General features: G+C 36.4%; 6 protein-coding genes across 6 annotated transcripts; 5 read left to right on the top strand and 1 right to left on the bottom strand.

The window, feature by feature from the left end:
• Positions 1-86: 86 nt before the first annotated feature.
• Positions 87-10,791, bottom strand: lvsC (BEACH domain-containing protein; the record flags this gene model as incomplete). Its single annotated transcript, XM_020582123.1, has 6 exons — positions 87-216; positions 276-430; positions 502-7,060; positions 7,129-9,045; positions 9,109-10,076; positions 10,483-10,791. 6 exons carry the CDS (start codon positions 10,789-10,791, stop codon positions 87-89), a joined length of 10,038 nt encoding a protein of 3,345 aa, XP_020427426.1.
• A 1,494-nt stretch (positions 10,792-12,285) lies between these two features.
• On the top strand, positions 12,286-15,457 carry PPL_11367 (pirin family protein; the record flags this gene model as incomplete). The annotated part of the gene is made up of 6 exons (XM_020582122.1): positions 12,286-12,492; positions 12,563-13,152; positions 13,237-13,267; positions 14,682-14,757; positions 15,052-15,079; positions 15,448-15,457. The coding sequence occupies 6 exons, from the start codon at positions 12,286-12,288 to the stop codon at positions 15,455-15,457; spliced, it is 942 nt and encodes a 313-aa protein (XP_020427425.1).
• Positions 15,458-15,762: 305 nt separating this feature from the next.
• On the top strand, positions 15,763-17,357 carry PPL_11366 (Kelch repeat-containing protein; the record flags this gene model as incomplete). The annotated part of the gene is made up of 5 exons (XM_020582121.1): positions 15,763-15,772; positions 15,858-16,208; positions 16,319-16,738; positions 16,961-17,272; positions 17,302-17,357. The coding sequence occupies 5 exons, from the start codon at positions 15,763-15,765 to the stop codon at positions 17,355-17,357; spliced, it is 1,149 nt and encodes a 382-aa protein (XP_020427424.1).
• Positions 17,358-17,430: 73 nt separating this feature from the next.
• On the top strand, positions 17,431-18,174 carry PPL_11365 (RING Zn finger-containing protein; the record flags this gene model as incomplete). The annotated part of the gene is made up of 1 exon (XM_020582120.1): positions 17,431-18,174. The coding sequence occupies one exon, from the start codon at positions 17,431-17,433 to the stop codon at positions 18,172-18,174; it is 744 nt and encodes a 247-aa protein (XP_020427423.1).
• Positions 18,175-19,061: 887 nt separating this feature from the next.
• PPL_11364 (uncharacterized protein) lies at positions 19,062-21,472 on the top strand (the record flags this gene model as incomplete). Its single annotated transcript, XM_020582119.1, has 2 exons — positions 19,062-21,162; positions 21,327-21,472. 2 exons carry the CDS (start codon positions 19,062-19,064, stop codon positions 21,470-21,472), a joined length of 2,247 nt encoding a protein of 748 aa, XP_020427422.1.
• Positions 21,473-21,521: 49 nt separating this feature from the next.
• PPL_11363 (uncharacterized protein) lies at positions 21,522-21,779 on the top strand (the record flags this gene model as incomplete). The annotated part of the gene is made up of 1 exon (XM_020582118.1): positions 21,522-21,779. The coding sequence occupies one exon, from the start codon at positions 21,522-21,524 to the stop codon at positions 21,777-21,779; it is 258 nt and encodes an 85-aa protein (XP_020427421.1).
• Positions 21,780-21,851: the final 72 nt, after the last annotated feature.

Genomic DNA, 21,851 nt, shown 5'->3' with positions numbered 1-21,851 from the left:
AATAAAACTCCAATATAAAGATATATATATTTTAACATAAAGATATATTATAATAAATTATTTGAAAATGATTTATTCTTGAAAATTTAAGTCTTTGATTTGGCAATAATTAAAAGTCTGCCATCTTCCAAACCAACCATCAGATGTTTTTGATCGGATCCCATTGCCAAAGAATTGATTGGTGTATCAAAACTGAGTTTATGAGCAAATTTAAGACTAAATAAAAAATAAAATATTAGATAATGATTCAAAACATTAAAAAATATTTAACTTACTTGTAAAGAGTTCTCAATACAACAGTTCCTTTATCACCACCAGATATCAAATATTCAGAGTCTCTACTAATTATAATACTGTGAAGTCTTTCGTGTGTATCAACAGATTTCAACAATTGTCCATTGATTGAATATAAATATATTACTAGATCAGCCTTTATGAATGGATAGTTGATAGTTAATAATCTTGGTTGATAGATAATTAATTAATAATAAAATTACATACTTGTGAATAGATAACAATATGACCTTGATTTGAAATTGAACATTTGCTGACAGGTGATTGTTTTGGCAGTGAAATGGTACGAACGTATTCACCACGTCTCAAGTTGTGGATAATGCAAGTTCCATCTTTGGAACCACTGATACAAATATCTAGCTCGATGTTGAGATCGACACAAGTAACTTCATCGTCATGACCATAGAGAATATGTGTTGGAACATTCTCGAATTTGGGAACTGCACTCTTGTGAGAACTTAGATTCCATACCATGAGCGTGGTATCACGTGAACCTGTGATCAAAGTCTGTCCGTCCGACGACCAAGCCAGACATGTGACAATATCCTTGTGTTTAATGACTGACTGGATCAATTTGGCATTGTCAGTGAACGATAGTTTAAAGGAATTATCCCAGTGTCCACAACTGATAACGTAACGTCCATCGTTGGTGACAGCAAAACAATTTTGAGATATGGTAACATCGTTGGCAAATGGAAGTCCAATACGACGTTTGGCACCGGAAGATGGATCCAATTCAAAAGTGAACGGTGATTTCTCGTTCTGGTTGTTTGGGAACCACTTGTGACTGGTTACCAAACGCGATCTGTCAATAACCACAACCTTGTCGGAGAGCAGATAGGACATTGGTTGTGTTTGTTCGGGAATATAAAGATAGACCAACGGTTTAATAGCAATTTTCAAGTAGAAAGCATGGAGGTTTTGTGGTGATTTGAACATCGATTGTTGACTCTCTTGGAGTGGCTCACGTTGAGGATGCGACTTCTTGGAGAAGAGCTGAGTTGGAGTTTGTCCGAAATTGTTGATCTGCGACTCTGTTGCTTTACGCATGGTTTCATCTTCGATGGCGTCGATATCGACACTACCCTCGTAGGTGAGATAGTAGAATACATTGTATGCATCGATAGCAGCACGTCCACGTTGTTTAACACCAAAGATCAGATCGATCCACTCGTGTAGATGCATCGATACATACTCACTCTCGAGAGCCTCACGATTGATACGTACAAAGTCGTGAGGTGTCGCTGCCCATGGAGGGAGAACGACATCGCCTATGGGGACACCGTTTTGCTTAACACCGAAATTGAATTGATTTTGATTGTTGAGGAATTCAGGCATATAGAAAAACTCTGGAATCAACTCTTTGACGTCGGTGGAACTGGTGAGAGTGTTGTGCCACGCCATTTCAATGGAATCAAACATACGATCGGCATGGTCGAATCGTGCACCTTGCAGCTGTAGGAACATCGATGTGAATGGCTCCATTCTTATGAGATAGAAAAGCACGGTTCCAGCACTGGAATAGTGAGATCCGTAAAAGAATTTCGGGATGTCTGGATCATCAAACGATTCATAACGATCTTTGAATACTTCCAAACGCTTCTCGTTGAGTGCACCAATCGGTTTGGAGAGGTCACGATAGATCTCAGGGTTGTTGAGGTCGAGGGTTGGCGAAGTGTAGTCTTTGATGACCCACGGGAATACAGGATACTGAGTGAGATCGTTGTAGGTACGACCAGCAATCGTATTGAGAACCATAAGATAGTCGAAATTGCACATTCTACGTTGTTGCCACTCGGTGGTTGCTTTCTTGAGTGTATCGGAGGGATTGAGATTTGTGATGGTCTCACGGAAGTAGGTTCTTCGCACCGAGTTGATCTTGCTGTACACTTTGTTACGATCATTTTTGGTAAAGTTAAAGAATGAAGTGGTTTGATCCTTCATGAAGATCTCAAGAGCACTTCCACGTAGCAGGTAACGACGTAATTGAATATCTTTGACGGTTTCGATATTCCAAACTTTGATTTTCGGTTCAAAGTTGGGTGTCGACTCTTTCTCAGACTCGGCAATCTCCTCGGTAAAAGTGAAATGAACAGCAGAGATATCCAATCGTCCTTTTTTGAGATTCATAGGTGATACCCAATCGCATTGAGTGGAATAGATGATCTTCTCCTTGGCGAGATTACTGAGCAGTGTCATATTGGCGGCGCCACTCGGGCTGGAAGAAGAGTGATTCGGTGACATCGAAACGACTTGGTCATCGAGGAGGTTATCATATTCACAAACCATTGCCCAATCATCAACCAAATCATTATCCATCGAAGGTAAAGGCTTAACCTTCAAATCGGAGAAAGATGAATCTTTCTTACTGTTTTCATCGTTATTATTATTAGAGTCACTGGATTCTATTCCTTTCGACGATTTGAATTGAGATCCACCGGTTGCATCGTCGTCAATCGCACAGTTGGCATGCTCATCGAATTGATAGTTTCTCTTTTGTTTGTAACGCATTCTCGAACTGTTTTCTGTTTTGTCCAATTTCCAGTGGACAACAGTCTCGGTCGTTCCCCATGGACCACGCTCGTTTGTAAGAGAACGAAGTATTCTTCTCCATTGTGCACTGGTTTCATAGGTTACCAACTGCAACTCACTCAACAATGCCAAACGTCTTTCACGCTCGACATTCCACAACAAACGATCGACCTGTTTCAAGTCGAAATCTGCCTTTCTCTCGGCAACAGAGAATGCTTCTGCTTCCTTCTCTTCGATGATTAGCAGATTCTTGTTTCTCTTCTTCTTTCGCTTCTCTACACGCAAGGAAATTGCTTTCTCTTCGTTACCGAATTGGCTGGCCATCTCCTCGACGTACTCACAGACATGTGTCCAACGAACGTGACACATCACAATAGTACTAAAGTCGGTGGTTCTTGTTGAGTCTGACAACTCGGCAACCCAACCTGCAATCTCATGTTCAATATCACTGAGACTAACGGAATGACGTGAGGTATTGACATGACGATGTACCAAGTGATTGGTGACACCAGTCTTGGTCTTACGGATGATCTCTTTCATCGAGACAACCAACTTTTGTTGATGAGCAGGCATATTATTATCGATTGTACAATTTCTCATTGCTTTGATCAGGTGTGACAGAGCAAAGAGACATCTCAGATTGGAATCCTCAGATTTTGTTGAGAGATCCTTCTCCAAAAGATTCTTTAAACGCGAAGTGTTTCTGTGTAGCACTTGAATGTTCTCTCCACGTTTACAACACTCTTTGATGCTCTCCAACAGTATACGATGAATGATACGCTGTTGATGTGATGTGAACATCTGAGTTGCTTTGCCAGTCTGTAGAGCGGTGGTATACGATCCTTCACTTGAAGAGTATTGCGACAACTTCAAAGTATCTACCAACTCCAACAGCTCGGTAATCAACTGGTAATCTACCCATTCGTTTCTTTCGTTCAAGTGAATCTTACTGTAGTAACTTGGTGTATTGCTATTGAGAGCATTCGATGCCATACCAACGAAATTTGGTGATGATGGACTTCCACCGTTATTGCCCGGTTGTTGTTGATTGATTAGATTCGAAGGTGTTTGGGCGGGCTCTGCAGCTCTGAATTGTTCCAGCCCATTGAGGTCAACAATGGCAAATGAACTGGTCAGTGGATTGACATCGTCCAACGGCGAATAAAAGATAAACTCTTCGACAATCATAAGGAAATGAATGAGATTATCAAATACCTTTTTGCTTCTGGTATTCAAAGGTGATTCTTTATCGCTGGTTGTGTTTGCTTCCGATCGGATTGAGAGAACAATATTGGATAGTAATGTTCTCGTTAGATAGTGATAATCCAACACACCTCTCTCTGCGAATGGTCTGAGTGTTGCCAAGATTTGCTCGAGTGTTTTATAACCTTTGGCTTCGGTGAGTGAGTGAATCGACAGTATCTTCATGATGTCAATGATGAGATCGGTTACATTCGAGTATTGTTGGTCATTCTTTATCTCGGCATCGTTGAGAACGGAGAACAAGTGTTCTGGCCACTTGTCAATTTGCAACAACGATGTACGATTCGCTGCATTGTTACCCATTAGAACTTTGATGTTTTGGAGGATCAACTGACGCAATATGATACTCTCGGCAGTCGGCAACAGTTTCAAAATGGCACCGATAATCTCTGGGAATACAATATTGACATGGTCAGCCATAAGATCTTCAAGTGTCATCGTTATGTTGAAATTGACTGGTTCCACATTGAATCCCAGTGCAAATGCCATGAGATAACGATAGGTGTACTCGGTGAGTGGGAACAGATGTAGCGAACGAGCAATGATAATTGAATCTTGGAAGATTGATTTGACTTTCTTTTTCAGCGTTAACTTGTTGTTTGATACGGTTTGGTTGTTGGCGTGTGAAGTCAAGTGTAGTTTGGAGATCAACTGGAGTGCTGCACCACGAACTGCTTCGTCTTTGTTGCTCATCAGTGTGAGGAAGATGTCGGTACTTCCAATCTTTTCCAACTCGTCAAAGAACTGTTGGAAACTGGATTTCGAGAGGAGATCGATAAGGAATTCAATCATTTCAATCACCTGAGTCTTGTCCATTGTGTAGATGGTGTAACGAGCGATGGCGGCAACATCACTGGTAGTTGGATTACGAAGAAGTTGACGTATAATTTCAAAGATAACCTGACGGAGATCAGTTATATCCGATTGATTAGGACGCTTCTGAAGAATGTCCTTGGAGGTGAGAATAGCACTACTCTCTGCGAATTCATACCAATAGAAATTCGCCATAATATCCAACATCACTTGTACGGTGATGATATCTTTGACTTGGTCGTGTTTATCAAAGATGATTTGCTTGATCATCACCATCAAACTCTTTTGTACTTCGAATCTTGTCTTTATCCAAAGACGGAAGTCGAGAAGCAGTGAATATACTTCCTCAACCAGACTTGGCTCAGAAATCTGGTTCGACATGTCTTTGAAAATGTTGAGTGCACCGAGTGTCAAGTTCTCTGGTGGAATCGTTTGGAGTAGATATGACAACACTGCCAAACCATTGCAACGAAGCATCTCCTCTTGATTTGCCTCGGATCCACGCAACATGTCTTTGAAGAGTCCGAGAACTTGGATTGTGAGTTTGCTGCTGCTGGTGCTGTCAAGCTGAGGATCGGCAAGTGTCTGATTCAACTGTGGAATCAGAGGGAACAACACTTTGATACCGCCAAGACAATAGATGATATCTTTGATGTCTCTGGAGACACACGGATTGATAGCGACAAGAGTTGCATCGTAGTTACGATCTCCACCGATATTGGGAGTGTTGTCCAAACACAAATCACCTTCGATCGCACGACAATTGTAGTTTAGGAACAAACGATTGGTCAACGATTGATCAAAGGTATGACTGTTCTTTGTTGAGATACCCTCGACGTCTTGGAAAGAAGTATTGAAATTGGCACCGAGTGAGTAGATCGATTGGATTTGCGAAGGCGATAGCGATTCGTCAAAGATGTTGAACGCTCCCATCTGACCGTACAAAGGGTTCGATCTTGCTTCGTTGAAACAACGGGCGTTGTTACCGATCTTAAAGTTATTCATTGGGCCTTGGTGAATGGGAATCTTCACCGATGCTTTAGCACGTTGTTGTCCATCGATGAATATCTTGATCTCAGACGAGGAGAACAAGTTGGTCGAATAGACAATTGTAACGAAATACCACTTTCTCTCCTCGAAAGCCAGAGAACTTGGAAAGACGGTCTTCACTTGATTTCCATTGGTCACCGTTTGTACTTGTACCTGTTGGTAGATGAACAACGCTTCTATACCGTTGCCAGCATCATTGAGGAAACTAAAGAGTCGCGGTTTGTAGTCGGGAGTTCCAGTCGGGTCGACAAACGACTCGATTCTCACCCAAGCACAAAAAGTGAATCCCTTTGGGAATGGCCATTTCTCGAACGTCGGCAAATTGATACACGAATCTTTACCGTCGAAATCAAAGTATACTTGAGGACCGGGATTTCGAGACACTGCTATGTTCTGGAGGGTCGAGAGCAGCACCGATGTCGTGGGTGGACGGTGTTCACCGTCGTCGCTCTTGAGCAGTCCAAACAGCTTTTTCAACTCGCGGACACTCACACTGTGATAACCGAGATACTGAATCAACTGGAGAATCTTGGTGGTGATTTCCATTGGTTGTTTCGCGTTGATGGCACCGAGAAGATGGTAAATCAAATGGCAATTGCAACAGACCGATTGGTTCGTTGTACATTTCAAAACGATCGGAGTAAATGTATCGAGAATCTGGTGTTGTAGCTCCAGCGGGAAGTGTTGGAGCAGCTGGAAGATCAACAGAGTTGCATCGCTGTTCTGAATGACGTAGTTGTACTCACGATCGAAATCGCCATCGACCATCATGTCCAACAAGATATTCATTGTCTTCTCAGAGATGGATCGCTCCGATTTCACAATGATATTCTTTAGTGAATCGTAACCAATATGATTTCTAAAGTGTTTCTTTATCTTTGAGCTGTTTGCCATCAAAATGATAACAGTCTTTAGCACCGAGTGACAAAGAGTAGACATTCTCTCTTTGGTTCCATCGATATTAACGAGATTGACAATCTTGATGAAAACACCAAACTTTTTGAACAACTGTTGTTTCTTTGGATTAACTTTGATAACCTGTCTGATTCCATCCAACAAAGCAAGAGTTAAATCGAATCCATATTCGGGTGTAGTATCATCTTTTATCCTATGTTTAGAAAATAAATAACAATTAGTTTTTGTTACTATTGTCAATCGTTATTAATTGCTACTTACTTTGATAATTGACTGATATAATAATTATACATTTCAGATAATGATTGTTCGGAATCGGGATTCAATTTCATAAGATGATAGATTTGAGTGAGTGCATATTGTTTGAGTTCCTGTTTCTTTAGGATGAGGAAGAGTGTTTCGATGAGTTGTTTGTCGGTGAGTGCGTGGATGGAGAGTTCTTCGTTGACGATCAACTGACCGAGGTAGGAGAGTAAGATGTTTCTTGCTTTCTTGGCGGTTGGATCCTGTTGTTGTTGCTCGGGTTGTTGAATGAGTTTCTCAATGATACTAGAGAGTTGAGTGAATATCTTTAGTGATATCAACGATCGGATTGTTTTTGGGTTCGATTTGGTGATGTTGATTAACAGTTGGCAAATGTCCACCAGCTTGGCAGGACTATTCAAGTTGTTCTTCATAAATCCGAGAAGTACCATGATCTCTTCGAAGTTGTCGATCTGGTCGTAGGTCGCAAGGAATTGAGTGACGGTCAGCGTATTGGAACGCAATCCATTGAAGATGTAGGTGGTTCTATTCTTCTGAATGGCATCCAACTGCTCGAAATACTCTGGGTCGTATTGGCAGTCGTAAAAGTACTCGGAGAGAACCAAATCCCAGAGGAAGTACTTTCTCATGATATCCATTGCTTCGCCAGACTCCAAAACGATCTTCACCAGATATTCCAGTACGATCAGCTGCAGCTCTGGATACTTTGTCTTGATCATCAGCAGAATACTCGGCTTGTTGATATCCTTTGAGTTCTCCTTGAACAATCCCTCCAATAGCATTTCAATTAGATAGATATTTACATGTTTCTTTGGTTGATCGGGGTCGAACAACAGATTCGTGGAACTGTTGTTCAATAGCGGTGACATTCCTCCGCTGGAAGATGTATGATGATTGTTGGTGCTGCTGTGGGCCAATATCGACGATGAGCTGGTCAGTGAGGTGGAAGGCAAGTATGGACTGACGACAGTGTTGCTATTTGAGAGTGGACTGCTCATCAGACTGGTCATGGAAGAACTTCCGATGGTGATACCACTCTGATTGGCAGTAGTGACAGTATTTGATGAACCACCACCACCACTTCCACTTGTTGTACTCGCTGTAATTACACTGGTTGTTGAATTGTTTGGTGAGTTGTAATTTGACCAACTACCTTGATTCGTTTGGCTTATTACTCCACTATTGTTAATGCTGCTGCTGCTACTGTTGTTGTTGTTGTTGTTGTTATTGTTACTTCCAATGTTTGTACTTGAAATATTTAGACTACTCCCACTTGGAGATGGACTGTTGGTGATGATTGTCGATTGTAGTGGAGTCGGTGGTAATGGACTGGTGGGAACGCTCGATTGCGCTACCCAATCGTTTGTCAGTGTCTGAGAGGAGTTAATATTGTTGCTGCTGCTGTTGTTGTTGGCGGATGCGTTGATAAAGACGGTGGTCGACCAGTTGTTGAGTGAGTTTGAAAAGTTTGAGAAATTCTGGTTGATGAACAGCGACCCGCTGCTACTGCTGCTATTGCCACTGGCAACCGATATCTTTGAGAAAGGTATTGCAGTGAATGTCATCGATTGCAACACAGAGAACAGTTGCGCCAGCTGAGTGACTTTGCTACGCTTGAGGAATGTCGGTGTCTTGATGAACGATTGCTCCGAGAATGTCGTATACTTTAGACTGCTGAGCACACTGTTCAGACTGTCGTAGGTGGTCGGTGCCTTGGAACTACTGAAAGCATCGGGGAAGATGACCGATCCTCCGGCACCGCCCGAAGCGCCACCTCCCAACTCCTGACAAATATCATCTGTGAAATGGAATGATTCCGGTTGGAAACATTCCGTACACCACAAAATAAAGTCTTGAACACTCTTGAATCCTTTCAACGATAAGAATTGTTTTGCATTTATTGGATTACTATGACTATATATATTGATAATTGGTTGATTAGTTGAGCTTTGTTTTGTTTTTGATAATAATACTTACATTAATTCACGAATAACTCTTAATACATGAAGTTGATATTGAAATTCACGTTGTAATGTGTTTAGTTTCTTGGTTGATTTGATGTATGCTTTACGACCGATGGCAGAGATGATTGTTTTCATGTCGGCACCCGATTCCTTTAGTTTACAATGTACATTATTGCCACTCGAATAGATTAGTATTCCAAGTGTGTCAATGATAAGATATCGGAATTGTGATGAACTCTCTTTTGGCAGCTTAGTAACGTAGCAATCATTAAAGAATTGAATACAATCCACCAAGATACCAATAATTCCAAGTTTAAACAACTGTTGTGTTGTATATGAAAAACTATTACCACTATTACTACTACTGCTAAAACCACTATTATTATTACTATTATTATTATTATTACCGCTATTATTTAAATCTTTACTATTACTTAAAGAGTTTGAATTATTATTGTTGTTGTTTAAATCTTTACTACTACTTAAAGAGTTTGAATTATTTGTATTGTTACTACTGCTACTGCTGTTGCTGTTGTTGTTATTTCCTATATTTTGATGTTGATCTTTCAATCCAATAAGAATTGAATTATGACTGTTGTTGTTGTTGTTGTTGTTGTTATTTATGGTGTTGCCGCTTGATGATAGTATATCTGAGGAACTCGATGAGAGTTTAGATTGGAGGTGTGAGAGATGTTGCAGTGGTGATATCGAGAGATTTTGAAGTGAAGAGGTTGGCGAGGTCGATGGTGATATTTCGTCGGTGGACATGTCTGGCGCGTGACCAGACGATGTGCCTTGTTTCACCATTAGCTGCCAGCCAATTCGGTCGTAGGCAAGGTTGCTAGCGATCTGGCAAAAGTTACCGAGGAGCACCTTGAGATAGGGCCACCATTTGATGAAAGCGGGTGATCCGGTGTCACGGAACGAAGTCAACTTTAGCGCGGCAAGACGTGCCGCCTGGAACGGGTGTGTCAGCGCGTCCTGAAGAATATGTGTGTTGAGAGTGGAACGCGACATGATGTTGATCAACGTGATCAGATAGAGTCCCTCCGGTATGGGAACGGTGTCGTCGGTGAGCGCCAGCGATAAACTCAAAATGAACTGACTGAATTGCGATCCAATAAATTGAAGTGCCGACAAATCCAGCTGTGGCGTCGCCTTTATCTTGACGGAAGTGATCTTAAAGTCCTGACTGTCCGGTTGTAACTCTTTATTCCACTGATCAAACTGAGGATTATAATGAACTACAAACTTTTTGAGATTATCAACTGCGACCTGTGTGTGTGTGTGTGATAGTTGATTTGAAGAAAATTAGTAAAAATGGATTTGTTTTTGGATATGGATTTGGATTTTGTTTTTGGATTGGATTTGGATGATTGATATTTACATCTGGTGTATCTATAGATGATTTAAATGCTTTCCAGAGATCATCTGATTTCTGAGCACCGGCTTTTGTACGCCAGAGCTGTGAAGATTGGTCGCCAGTCAGCATGTCACGTGAGAGGTCCGGTTGTGATTTGAAACGCGCAGCACCAAACTGGATGACTCCAGGCTGCGCTTTTCTCGAAAATGAAATCGTTCTGTGTGATCCTGTCGTGAAATTGTTCTGATGTTTCATTCCAGTCGGTGTTATATTTATAAAGCTATCTTCACCACCGTTGCCACCACCGCTATTTCCACTTCCACCTTTATCCATATTTTGTCAAAATATTAGATGCAAATAATTGCAAAAATAAACACTCTTTTACTGAAAAAAAAATAAATATTTAAAAAGAGTGTGAGAATGTTGAGATATAAAACTTTTTTTTTTTTTTTGATAAAAAGTCAAAACTATGAAATTTTAAAAAGATCTGTGAATCTTTGGATATCCAAAGAATTAAGAATGATGATCTCTCTTTAATAACAAAGATAACAAACTAAAATGAAAGTACTATATATGTATAAATATAAATAAATAAATGTTATAGATATTATTATTACAAATTAAATAAATAAAAAATAAATAAAAATATAATTTCTCGAAAATTTATAAAATCTATAATGTTGTTGAAAAGAATAAACCCATATCTATATCTACTAATCTAATTGTTCTAGCGCTGCTATTAAATCTGTTAGTTGATTATATAATATATAATAAAATAATGACTTGATTTTCTGATTAGATTTCACAACAATGAGAGAAGAAGAAGAAGACTGAGTCAGTTGTTTGTTTGTTTATTGTGTGTTGTTCTTTCTTATTGTTATTTTCTACTTTTATTAATTGATTGATCCCTTTATGATTTTTATTAATAAAAATAAAAAAAACAAAATTCAAATTCTTATAATGTGATGGAATGTTGATTAACTACCTTAAAAGCAAAAAAAAAAATAACACAAGCGCAATGATATTTGTTTATTGAAAAAAAAAAAGGCAGAGACAAAAGCTTGCAAGTGTGGTCCAATTAAAATCAAAAAAATAAAAAAAATTCAAAATTAAAAACAAAATTTTTTTTTTTTTTTTTTTTTGATTGCATGGAAGTCTATTCAAAAATGATCAGATTTTTCTTTGGCAGAATCCAAACGACGATGGACTTAAATAATATCAATTCATATGTTTATGTCTCCATTTGATTATTAACCTTGCGCTCAAACAAAAGTGTGTTAATGAACATCCATTTATTCCATTGTCAGTGATAAAGAAAGAAAAAGATATTTGAAGTAAATTTATTTAAAAATAAACTAAAAAATCAAATAGAAAGAATTTAAAAAATTAAAATTTATATATAAACAAGAGCTATGATCTAGATCATTTATTTCACCAGCAAATCACCACAGTTTTTTTGTTACCAGAGCCAAACGTTCTAAACAAAATAAATTAATTTTTTATTTGGATTTTTTTGTAAAAAAAAAAAAAGGGTGAATACCAATTCCGGAATAAGAAAAAACAATCTATTATAATTTAAAAAAGACCAGAATTGTATAACTTAGTGTACACGAACATATTATCGATCTTTTATTAATTTGATTTAAACGATTAGAATGTCATCATTTATTTTTAGAAAACTATTTAAACTTGATTTTCAAGTGTTTTAAAATCATTATCAGTTTTTTTAAATAAATAACAATAAATAAATAAACATATAAATCAATCTAAATAATAATTATTAAATTTATAATTTCATTTTAAGTAAGAACAACAACAACAATAACAATGTCATCGAGAGTAGTATCATTAATTACAGATGGCCTCAAGACTTCAGATGGTGCAGGTGTAAACCTCACTAGAATGCTACCAATTAGAAATGGTTATTCCAAACCACAGAGATTAGATCCATTCTTAATGTTGGATCATATTGCATCGGATGATTCCGATGATTATATCGAAGGTTTCCCAGAGCATGGTCATCGTGGATTTGAAGTAAGTAAAATCAAATATCTTTTACAACAAAGTTGTTGGCTTATATATACTAATATTGTAATATTATTAGACTGTAACTTATATGTTAGAAGGTAGTTTCGAACATAAAGATAATAAGGGAAATCGTGGATTGTTGGTTCCAGGATCTGTACAATGGATGACCGCCGGAAGAGGTATTATTCACTCTGAGATGCCAATGCAAGATGAAGGTAAACTAAAGGGCTTCCAATTTTGGATAAATTTGCCTCACAAAGATAAGATGATGGCACCAAGATACCAAGATATTATGCCAGAGAACATCCCAGTTGTCAAAGAGGATGGCAACGCAATCAAGGTACTCGCAGGTCACTATAAGGAGACTAAAGGTGCTGTCAAAGATATCGTTACCAAACCACTGTTCCTCGATATCGATTTGAAAGCCGGTGTTAAATTCAGCACTGACATCGCCGTTGGTCACAGTTCATTCGTTTTCATTATCTCTGGTGAAGGAACGTTCGGACCTGACACCAACGCCAAACTCGTCAAAGAATCACAACTTGCAGTTCTTGATGGCAGCAACAATGAAACTAGAATCGACATCACTGCATCCGATAAAGGTTTAAGATTCATGTTGCTAAGTGCAGCACCCATTGGTGAACCAATTTGCCAATATGGACCTTTGTAAGTATATTATATTTATAATCAATATATAACTCTTATGAAAATTCATTTTTACTAATTTTATAATAATAAATAAATCATTAGTGTTATGTGTACAGAAGAGGAAATTGATCAAGCAATTCGTGATTTCAGATCAGGGAGATTTTAAAGAGTGTAAATAAATATTTATTATGAAATAAAATAAAACAGTAAACAGTATATATAGACCATACTTGTAAGGAAAGAAAATAATATTTATATTTAAAAGTATCAATATCTTAGAGTGTTTTGAATGAAAATATTAATATTTTAATACTTTATTTAAAGATTTCAGATTTTGAGAACTTTAGTTGTTGTTTGTATGATCGTTAGTAATTTATAATAACATGTTCGTTTTCTTTGCTTTGCTTTGCTCTACTTTACTTTGCTTTGCTTTGCTTTGCTTTACTGCTATTTATTCTTAAATCCAACGACCACCTTGGTGTGACTATTTAATTAAACCTTTTTTTTTTTTATAAATTCGGCTTTAACTATTGTTTTACTAATGACAGATTCATTCACTCTTCTTTTTAAAATAAGAGAGGTGAGAAAATGTTAAAATAAATTAAATTTAGGTATGAATTACACAATAAACCAAAAATAAATTGTAATTTTGAGTGCAAAGATCAGAATTCATTATTTCAAATAGCGGGTGGTTTTTTTGGATATTAATACTTTGATATCAATTGTATTGTCTACAAGTGCAAAACTCTACAACAATAACAATGATAACTACACCACAACAATCATAACAATAACTTTTATTTTAAGGCATGCTTGTTAATAAGATTAATGGTAACCTGTTATGTTTATCAACCACCACACCCAACACACCTAGCACACTTAACTAACACTCAAAAAATTAAACTAAAATAGTTAAAGTTGGAGTTTATTATTGTCTTATATTTTTATTTATTTATTTTTGTTTGTGTGAGTAGAAAAGTTGGTTTTGTGTTTGTTGAGTAAGTGAGGGAAGGTGGTGATGGGTTATGGTAGGAGGTAGGTTGTCAACAACAACAACAACAATTATTATTATTACAATTTTAAAAATCTAAGTAATTATATATGCTGTTTCTTTTTGGATTTGATAGGTATGATATTAACAAGAATAAGTTTTTATGGAGAGGTGTGTGTGAGTTTTTCATGATGTGAAAGTCTAAAACCTTTTTTATACCCCACCCAACTTTTTGTTTTTCAAATTTTTTTTTTGTTTTACCATCAGCAAGAGAATGCATTTCAAAATTAAGCTTGCTTTTCCACCAGCCAGTCAGTACACAAAGTTCTATTTCATTTCATTAAATATAATTTCTTTTTTTATTTATATCCATACAATAATAACTATTATAGTTTGACATATAGATTTGAAATTTAGATTTTATATTATTATTATTATTATTTCTTTAATAAAATCATCATTACATTACAATTCAATTAACTAATCAGTCATCCAGTAAATAAAACAATAACAATATTATTTTAGAAAAGTAGATTGTATTTATTTAGTTATTTAGTTAATTCTCTACTTATTTAAGTATTATATTCAAGATTTTTGTTATTTACATCATCATATATTACATCTTTTAAAAAGTAAGTATTTGTTGTTTTTTTTGTTTTTGCTTTTTGTGATTTTTCAGTTTTTGGTTTTTTTAAGCAAAAAAAATCACTTCTGATTACCCTTTAAGTTTCAGATTTTTTGTTTGCACAAACCCGACACACAATTGTGTTAAGCTCAAGACGCATGTTTTGGTCAGAAGTCGTATGAAAATGTGAAATTTGGTTGGTTTTTTTAGTTTTTTTTTTTTTTTGTTTTAAACACAAAATAGTAAATAAATTTGAATAATTTGGTTTTAATATTATATTAAATCATTATTATAAAACTAGAAACTACAACTATAGTTGACTTACTTATGTAAATAATAATATTATTGTAATAATAGAACAGAAAAGGTATTGTTTACAAAATTGTTAACTATTTTTTTTCTTCAAAGCAATCGACACATCTTTAATCAAAAAAAAAAAACAAAAAAAAACAAAAAACCAACCACAAAACATTTATTATAATTTCAACATTAATTAAACAACACTTCGGAAAATTAAAAATATCAAAATAACACTGCACAAAACAAAACACAACAAAACAAACAGACAATATTGTTTACAAATAACATAACTCTTCAATTCTTTTTTTGATTATTTATTTACATTCATTGTACTAATTATAGTTTTTATTTTATTTTTTAAAAAAATAGATAGATAGGAATATATATATATTTTTAGATTAAATTAAACTTTGTTTGTTTAACATTTTAGATTATTATTATTATGAATAATCATATTAAAAGTAATAGTAATATTAGTAGTCTATTTAAATCAACTTCATTAGAATAACAACAACGGCAAACAGTCTATCCAATATATATATAGTATATAATTAATTTGTATACAAAAAGTAGTAGTATCTATTTATCTAGCATAAACAACATATATTTATTTATTTATTTTCACAACAACAGTTTATTTATTTATTTATATCAAAGAGTAATATCTATAGAGTTTGAAATTTGAAGCAATTTTAAATAATTGCTTTGACAGATGACTGATGGTAAGTTATCAATAATAATAGTAATAATAATAATAATAGTTTAGTAGAAAATGAGTATTGATAATAATAATTATAATATTTTTAGATCAAACAAAATATGAAGTCTCTCGGACTATCTTGAGAGCAAATAGAATAACATTTTCCAGTGGAACAAAGATTGGTGGTGGATTGTTTTCGATTGAAGCGAGATGGGGACATACCTCTGTCTCGATAGGAAAGCGAGTGTTTATATTTGGTGGACAGGGTGAATCTTTGTATTCCAATACTTGTGTATACGACTCTACCTCTAGTGTCTGGAATGAACTACACACACTGGGGAAAGGTCCATCTTCACGTTATGCACATACCGCTACACTCGTTGAAGATTCTTCAGTGATGGTATTTGGTGGTCGTAACAACAAGAAATATCTAAATGATTTATATTGTTTAAATTTACGTATGTATAATAGTAATAATAATACAAATGATCTAAACAGACAAAAACAATAATCTATCTGAAACAACCTACTAACAACACATTGTTCATAACAATAATAATGATAATAGCTACAATGTCATGGAGTACTTTTCATTTCGACAAGGTAGAACCGGAAGCAAGAGCAGGACATACATGTACTTTTGTTCAGAGTGTCAGTGGTGGATGTAATAGGATGGTTTTGTTTGGTGGTAATCACTCGGCAAAGTATTTTACGAGTTTGTATATTTTAGAGTTTCCAAAGCGTCAGAGCGATACTATTCGCTGGATAAAGCCGTCGGTGCGCGGATCCGGACCGAGCGGGCGAACTGGCCACACTGCCAGCCATATCAAAGAGACTGAGAATGTCGTGTTCATCGGTGGATACGATGGAAAGCGATCGTTGATCGATGTCTGGATGTTGAATACCAAGGATTACGTGTGGACACAGATCAAACCGAGTGGAATCTCACCGTCGCCGCGACACGGACACACCGCGGTCAGCGTCGGCAGTAAATACATAGTGATACACGGCGGTTGCAATGAAACCAACTTCCTCAACGACGTTCACATTCTGGACATTGAGAGTTGGAGCTGGGTTCCGCAGCCTGCCATCGCCGGACTGACGTTGTTCAGCCGGTTTCACCACACCAGCAATCTGCTGGAGACAGGAGAGATGATTGTCTACGGTGGTTGTTCATCTGGAGTTTTGTACAGCGATATGTGTGTGTTAGATCTAAAGAGTCTAATGCCTACTCCCAGAGAACTACTGCTACCGCCAACATCCAATCTGACGTCGGAACAACAACAGCAACAACAACAAGCTACACTTTCACCAATGGTTCAATCAACTGCCAATAACTCTAACATCACCACCACAACAACAACTACTACCACTACAACATCGACATCGGCAACATCTACACCCACAACAACTCCACCTTTATTAAATATAAATCAGCCGCTAACGACTTCCACTCCTGCTGCTTCGTCACTACCAAGTAAATCAGCAGCTGCCGATAATATTATATTGTACACAAGCGATAGTAATATTCATTTACAATCTCAACTAAAGAATGCACTGGCGCAACTGCTACTGGAGCAACAACAGAAAACACTGATATCGAATGAGCTTGAACAATCGAAGGAGGCACACCGCTCTATGGTTGCCGAACAAACGAAATACGAATTTCTCGAGAAGGAGATGTCAAAGTTGGAACAGACACTCAAGAAGGAGCAATCACAAAAGATAAAAGCGCAAGACACTGTTACCAAACTGAATGTCTCTATCAAAGAGAAAGACAATATTATCGCATCGCTCTCACAGGCGCTGAAGATCAGTCTCAAAGAGAATCCTACCTCCACCTCCACCAAAGTGTCATCGCCTGGCAAACAACAATCGCCTACCAGCAGTATCAAAGATCTAACAGAGATGCTCAGCCAGGCAGAGTTGGTCGATTCGCAACGCCTAAAGAATGCAGCTGACGGCTTTGTCTACAAAGCCATGGAGATCCAGATACAAGAGCTCAACCGCGAGAAAGAGAAGCTAATGGAAACCGTTGAGCAACTCCAATCAAAAACCACTGAGTTTCACAATGTCCAATCGCTCATTGAGAAGCGATTCGCGGTCGACAGTCTCAAGGTGGAGCATCTCGTCGGTGACAAACTCGAGGAGCTCAACATGAAAGATCTCGATCGTCTCGAGGAGATTCACCACAAGGGTCTCAAGGCAGTCGGCATGGCCAAACAGAATCTTCTCACCCAGCAACTCTTGAAACTCCAAAAGGAGAAAGAGGAATCACAAATCTGCTTGGTTTGTGCTGATCGTTCTATCAACACCATTCTACTGCCTTGCAAACACCGATGTCTTTGCGATCAATGTTCCAACAATCTATCTTCATGTCCGCTGTGTAGATCTGTCATTTCTGACAAGATCAAATATTATTGACGAAACACAACAATCAAAAAAAAAAAAAAATAGCAAAAATAACAACACCACAAAAAAAGCACAAAAAAAAAACAACATGTCAAATACCACCCACAAAAAACCCAAACGACAAAAAATACAAAAAATCAATAATAAAAAAAAATTGATGAGTCGCTAGTGTAGCAATTTATTCATACAAACAAATATTAAAATCAAAATATTTTATAGATTTATGTTTATTTATATATTCTATTATATTAATTTAGTTTTTTAACTTTAAATATTTAATATAAATATATATCTATCTCGTGCAAACAAAGTTGACACAACAATAATTCGCTGATTATATTTAAATTTCATTTTTTTTTTTTTGTTGTCACATTTTTTTTTTTTTTTGTGTGTTATGTGCTGTAAAAAATGAGTCTGCTTTAAAAAATTTCTGTCAAATTCACATTTCGTTGTGTGGTCCAACCAAAAAAAAATAAATAAAATTATTAAAAATAAAAAACCAAATTAAAAAAAGTAGGGATTTGGTTTTTTTCATTGTTGGTTTGTATTCTCCATAATAACTCTCATTCATTTGATTTGTAACCAACCAGCATTTAGTTTGTTTAGTTAATAAATAAATAGTTATATATATAAATATCTTTAGTAAATATTTGTTTTAATAACTTTGTTAATGCTTGTGTTGTTTCTTCATTTTTAAATATTTTTATTGGTGTTTTTTTTTCACTTTTCATTTTTTAAATTACTTTTTTCAATAGATAGACAGATAGAAAGATAGGATAAAAAGTATTTATTTTTGTTGTAATTAGTTAGTTGTTTAAAGATTGAATCAATCTTTTGTTTTTTTTTTTTTTTTTTTAAATCTTTAGATATTATATTATATATTTTTATATATTTTTAAAATGGATAATATCCATCAATATCAGCTTACCAAACAACAACAACAACAACATATTAATCAACAACAACCACATATAGTACAACATCAATATGACAGTTCAATTGAGAAAAGTTTTATTTGCTCATCACACAATAAGACGTTGAAGTTTGTTTGTGTCGATTGTGATCATCGTTTAATATGCTCGAAATGTGCACTAGAACATTGTAATCACCAATTTAAAGCTGTCGGTCATCTACCTAGTTATAATGGTAGTAGTAATAGTAGAATGAGAACAAATGAATTATCACCACAACAACAACAACAACAACAACAACCACCATCGCCAAAGCAACAACAACAACAATCACCAACCAATAGTAACAATAACACCAGTGGTATTAGACGTATAGATGTCAAAGCTACAGTGGATTCATTTACCAGTGCCGTTATCAGTAATAATTGGAGTAAGATCATTAATAGATACAGAGGTGATCAACCTGAGACTGCTGAGACTACTACTACCAGCACTAGCAGCAGCACCACTGCTGACGAGCATCAACAGAAACCAACAAGCACATCACACTTAAATAACCAAGCATTTAAGAATTCAATAACCATTAGACCAAATAATACTGAACATAATATTCCGAATGTAGATAGCTATGCCAAATCCAAATATTTCAATACCAATACCACCGCCACTGTGCAGCAACAACAACAACAACAACAGAAACAAACAACAACAACAACTTCATCATATTCAATGTATTCTACAAATTACAGTAACAATAATAATGGTATTACTATACCTAATCAAGTCTATAGTAACAAAAGTATTAATAATCATCCAAATATTATCAATGTAAACAATAATAATAACAACAACAATAACAACAATAATACCAAAAACAACAATAATAATAATTATAAAATTAATGATGTATATAATAACAATTATAGTAATAGTAATAGTTTTAATTATAATAATAGTAATAGTAGAATGCAAATTGACAGTCATCATGCTCATGATCAGGGTCATAATGTAGACTTTAGTGGTCATGGTGGTCATCTAGGTTATTATGATCATCTTAGTGACGATACAAAGGATGGCAGAAAGAGATATAGAGATGACTATAGTGACAACGATAATGATTGGCTTTATTCAGGTGGAGATGGTGAGGAAATCGCAGAAGTACATATTGGTGATCTTTTGCCTGACAGTATCATTGATGTCAATAGTTATAATAAGAATAACAATAATAATAATAGTTTTAATAATAATGACAAATCGACAACTACACATAGTTCACTATCACCATCACCATCTTCTTCTCTTACACCAATACTCACATCGACACCAGCATCATCGACGGCAACATCGACAACTACAACTACAATGACTGCAACAAAAGAAAAACCTAGTAAAACACAAACACCAAAGAAATTGAAGGAGAAGCATGATAAGCTGTCAGTCATCGATAGCACTACAGTTACGCCGAGCAAGAAAGAGAAAAAAGAGAAAGATAAAGACAAAAGTAAGCCTCTCGAGTTTATTAAATCAAAGTATGACGCCGAACCTAGAAAAGTCTACTTTTCGATTCTCAAGACATTCAAAGAGCTCAAACTACGAGTTTGTCGCGAGTGTAAGCACTACCTAAGGAAGGACTACGATACCAACGAAATGGGTGTTTCCGATGACGATGTCATAAAACCTGAAAACAACAAAAACAAAACAAACAACAGAAACAACAACATCAATAAAGATAAACAAATAACACCACCATCTGTTGATGGTGTAACAATGGGAGTTGCTGCTATAACCAAAGAAGATAAACAACAACAACAACAACAACAACAACAACAACAGCAACAACAACAACAAGAGAAAACAAAGCCTGAACTTATGGAGATCGATCCGGATTCACCTGTTCAAAATGGTGTTGAAATCGATCAACAGCATCAGCATCATCACCAACCTTCGTCAAAGGATCATTATCATCTTGGTGGTGTTACTATTGTTGCTGCCGGTTCTTCTTCTTCTTCTTCTTCCTCTGAACAACTGGCCAACGACAACGAGCAGACGGTCACCAATACCGAACGGGAATGTGCATTGTGTTGTATCGGTAAGAACGGTGTCAACATGGAGCACACTCAAGACGATATCTATACGAGGTACGCTTGCATTGGCTTTTACGATCTTCTCTTGAAGCAAGAGGATGTCTGCCGTACGAAACGCGTCGAATCGACGGTGCTCAGCAAGGCATTCGGTCGGTACGCAATCAACAAGTACAAGTCGTTGGCCAACAGCAAAGTTGGACAGTCGTGTCCCGAGATTTGCAAGGTGCTCAAGAAGATCATCACGAAATCAACGATATGGCCACACCGTTTGCTAAAGAGCAACGACAGGCGAATCCTGCTGACCTACGGCATTAGAAAGTATACTCTAATGCAATATCTAAAGATACTGTTTAAGGAGCCACTGATGGTGCCAATCAAGAAACCACCAACACCATCATCGCCACCGACAACACCTACAGCACTATCAACACCGACAGCAACACCAATTGCATTGACACCACTAGCATCGGCAACACCAACAGCATCGGCAACGCCAATATCATCAGTAACACCGATCGTCTCAACACCGGCAACAGCAACGCCAACCATAAATCCCGCTTCAAATCCTCCAGCTATCCCACCAATCTCGCCAACCCCAACATCAACCTCAATCAATTTGTAATAAAGATAAATAAATAATATATATAAATAATTGTAGATTTTGTTTTTATTCTATTATAATATAATTTACATG

The sequence above is a fragment of the Heterostelium album genome (assembly GCF_000004825.1).
Source record: "Heterostelium album PN500 unplaced genomic scaffold PPL_scaffold13, whole genome shotgun sequence".
NCBI classification, from domain to species: Eukaryota; Evosea; class Eumycetozoa; order Acytosteliales; family Acytosteliaceae; genus Heterostelium; species Heterostelium album.
Note: the sequence above shows the minus strand (reverse complement) of the source record. Positions and strands in the feature narration are given on the sequence as shown.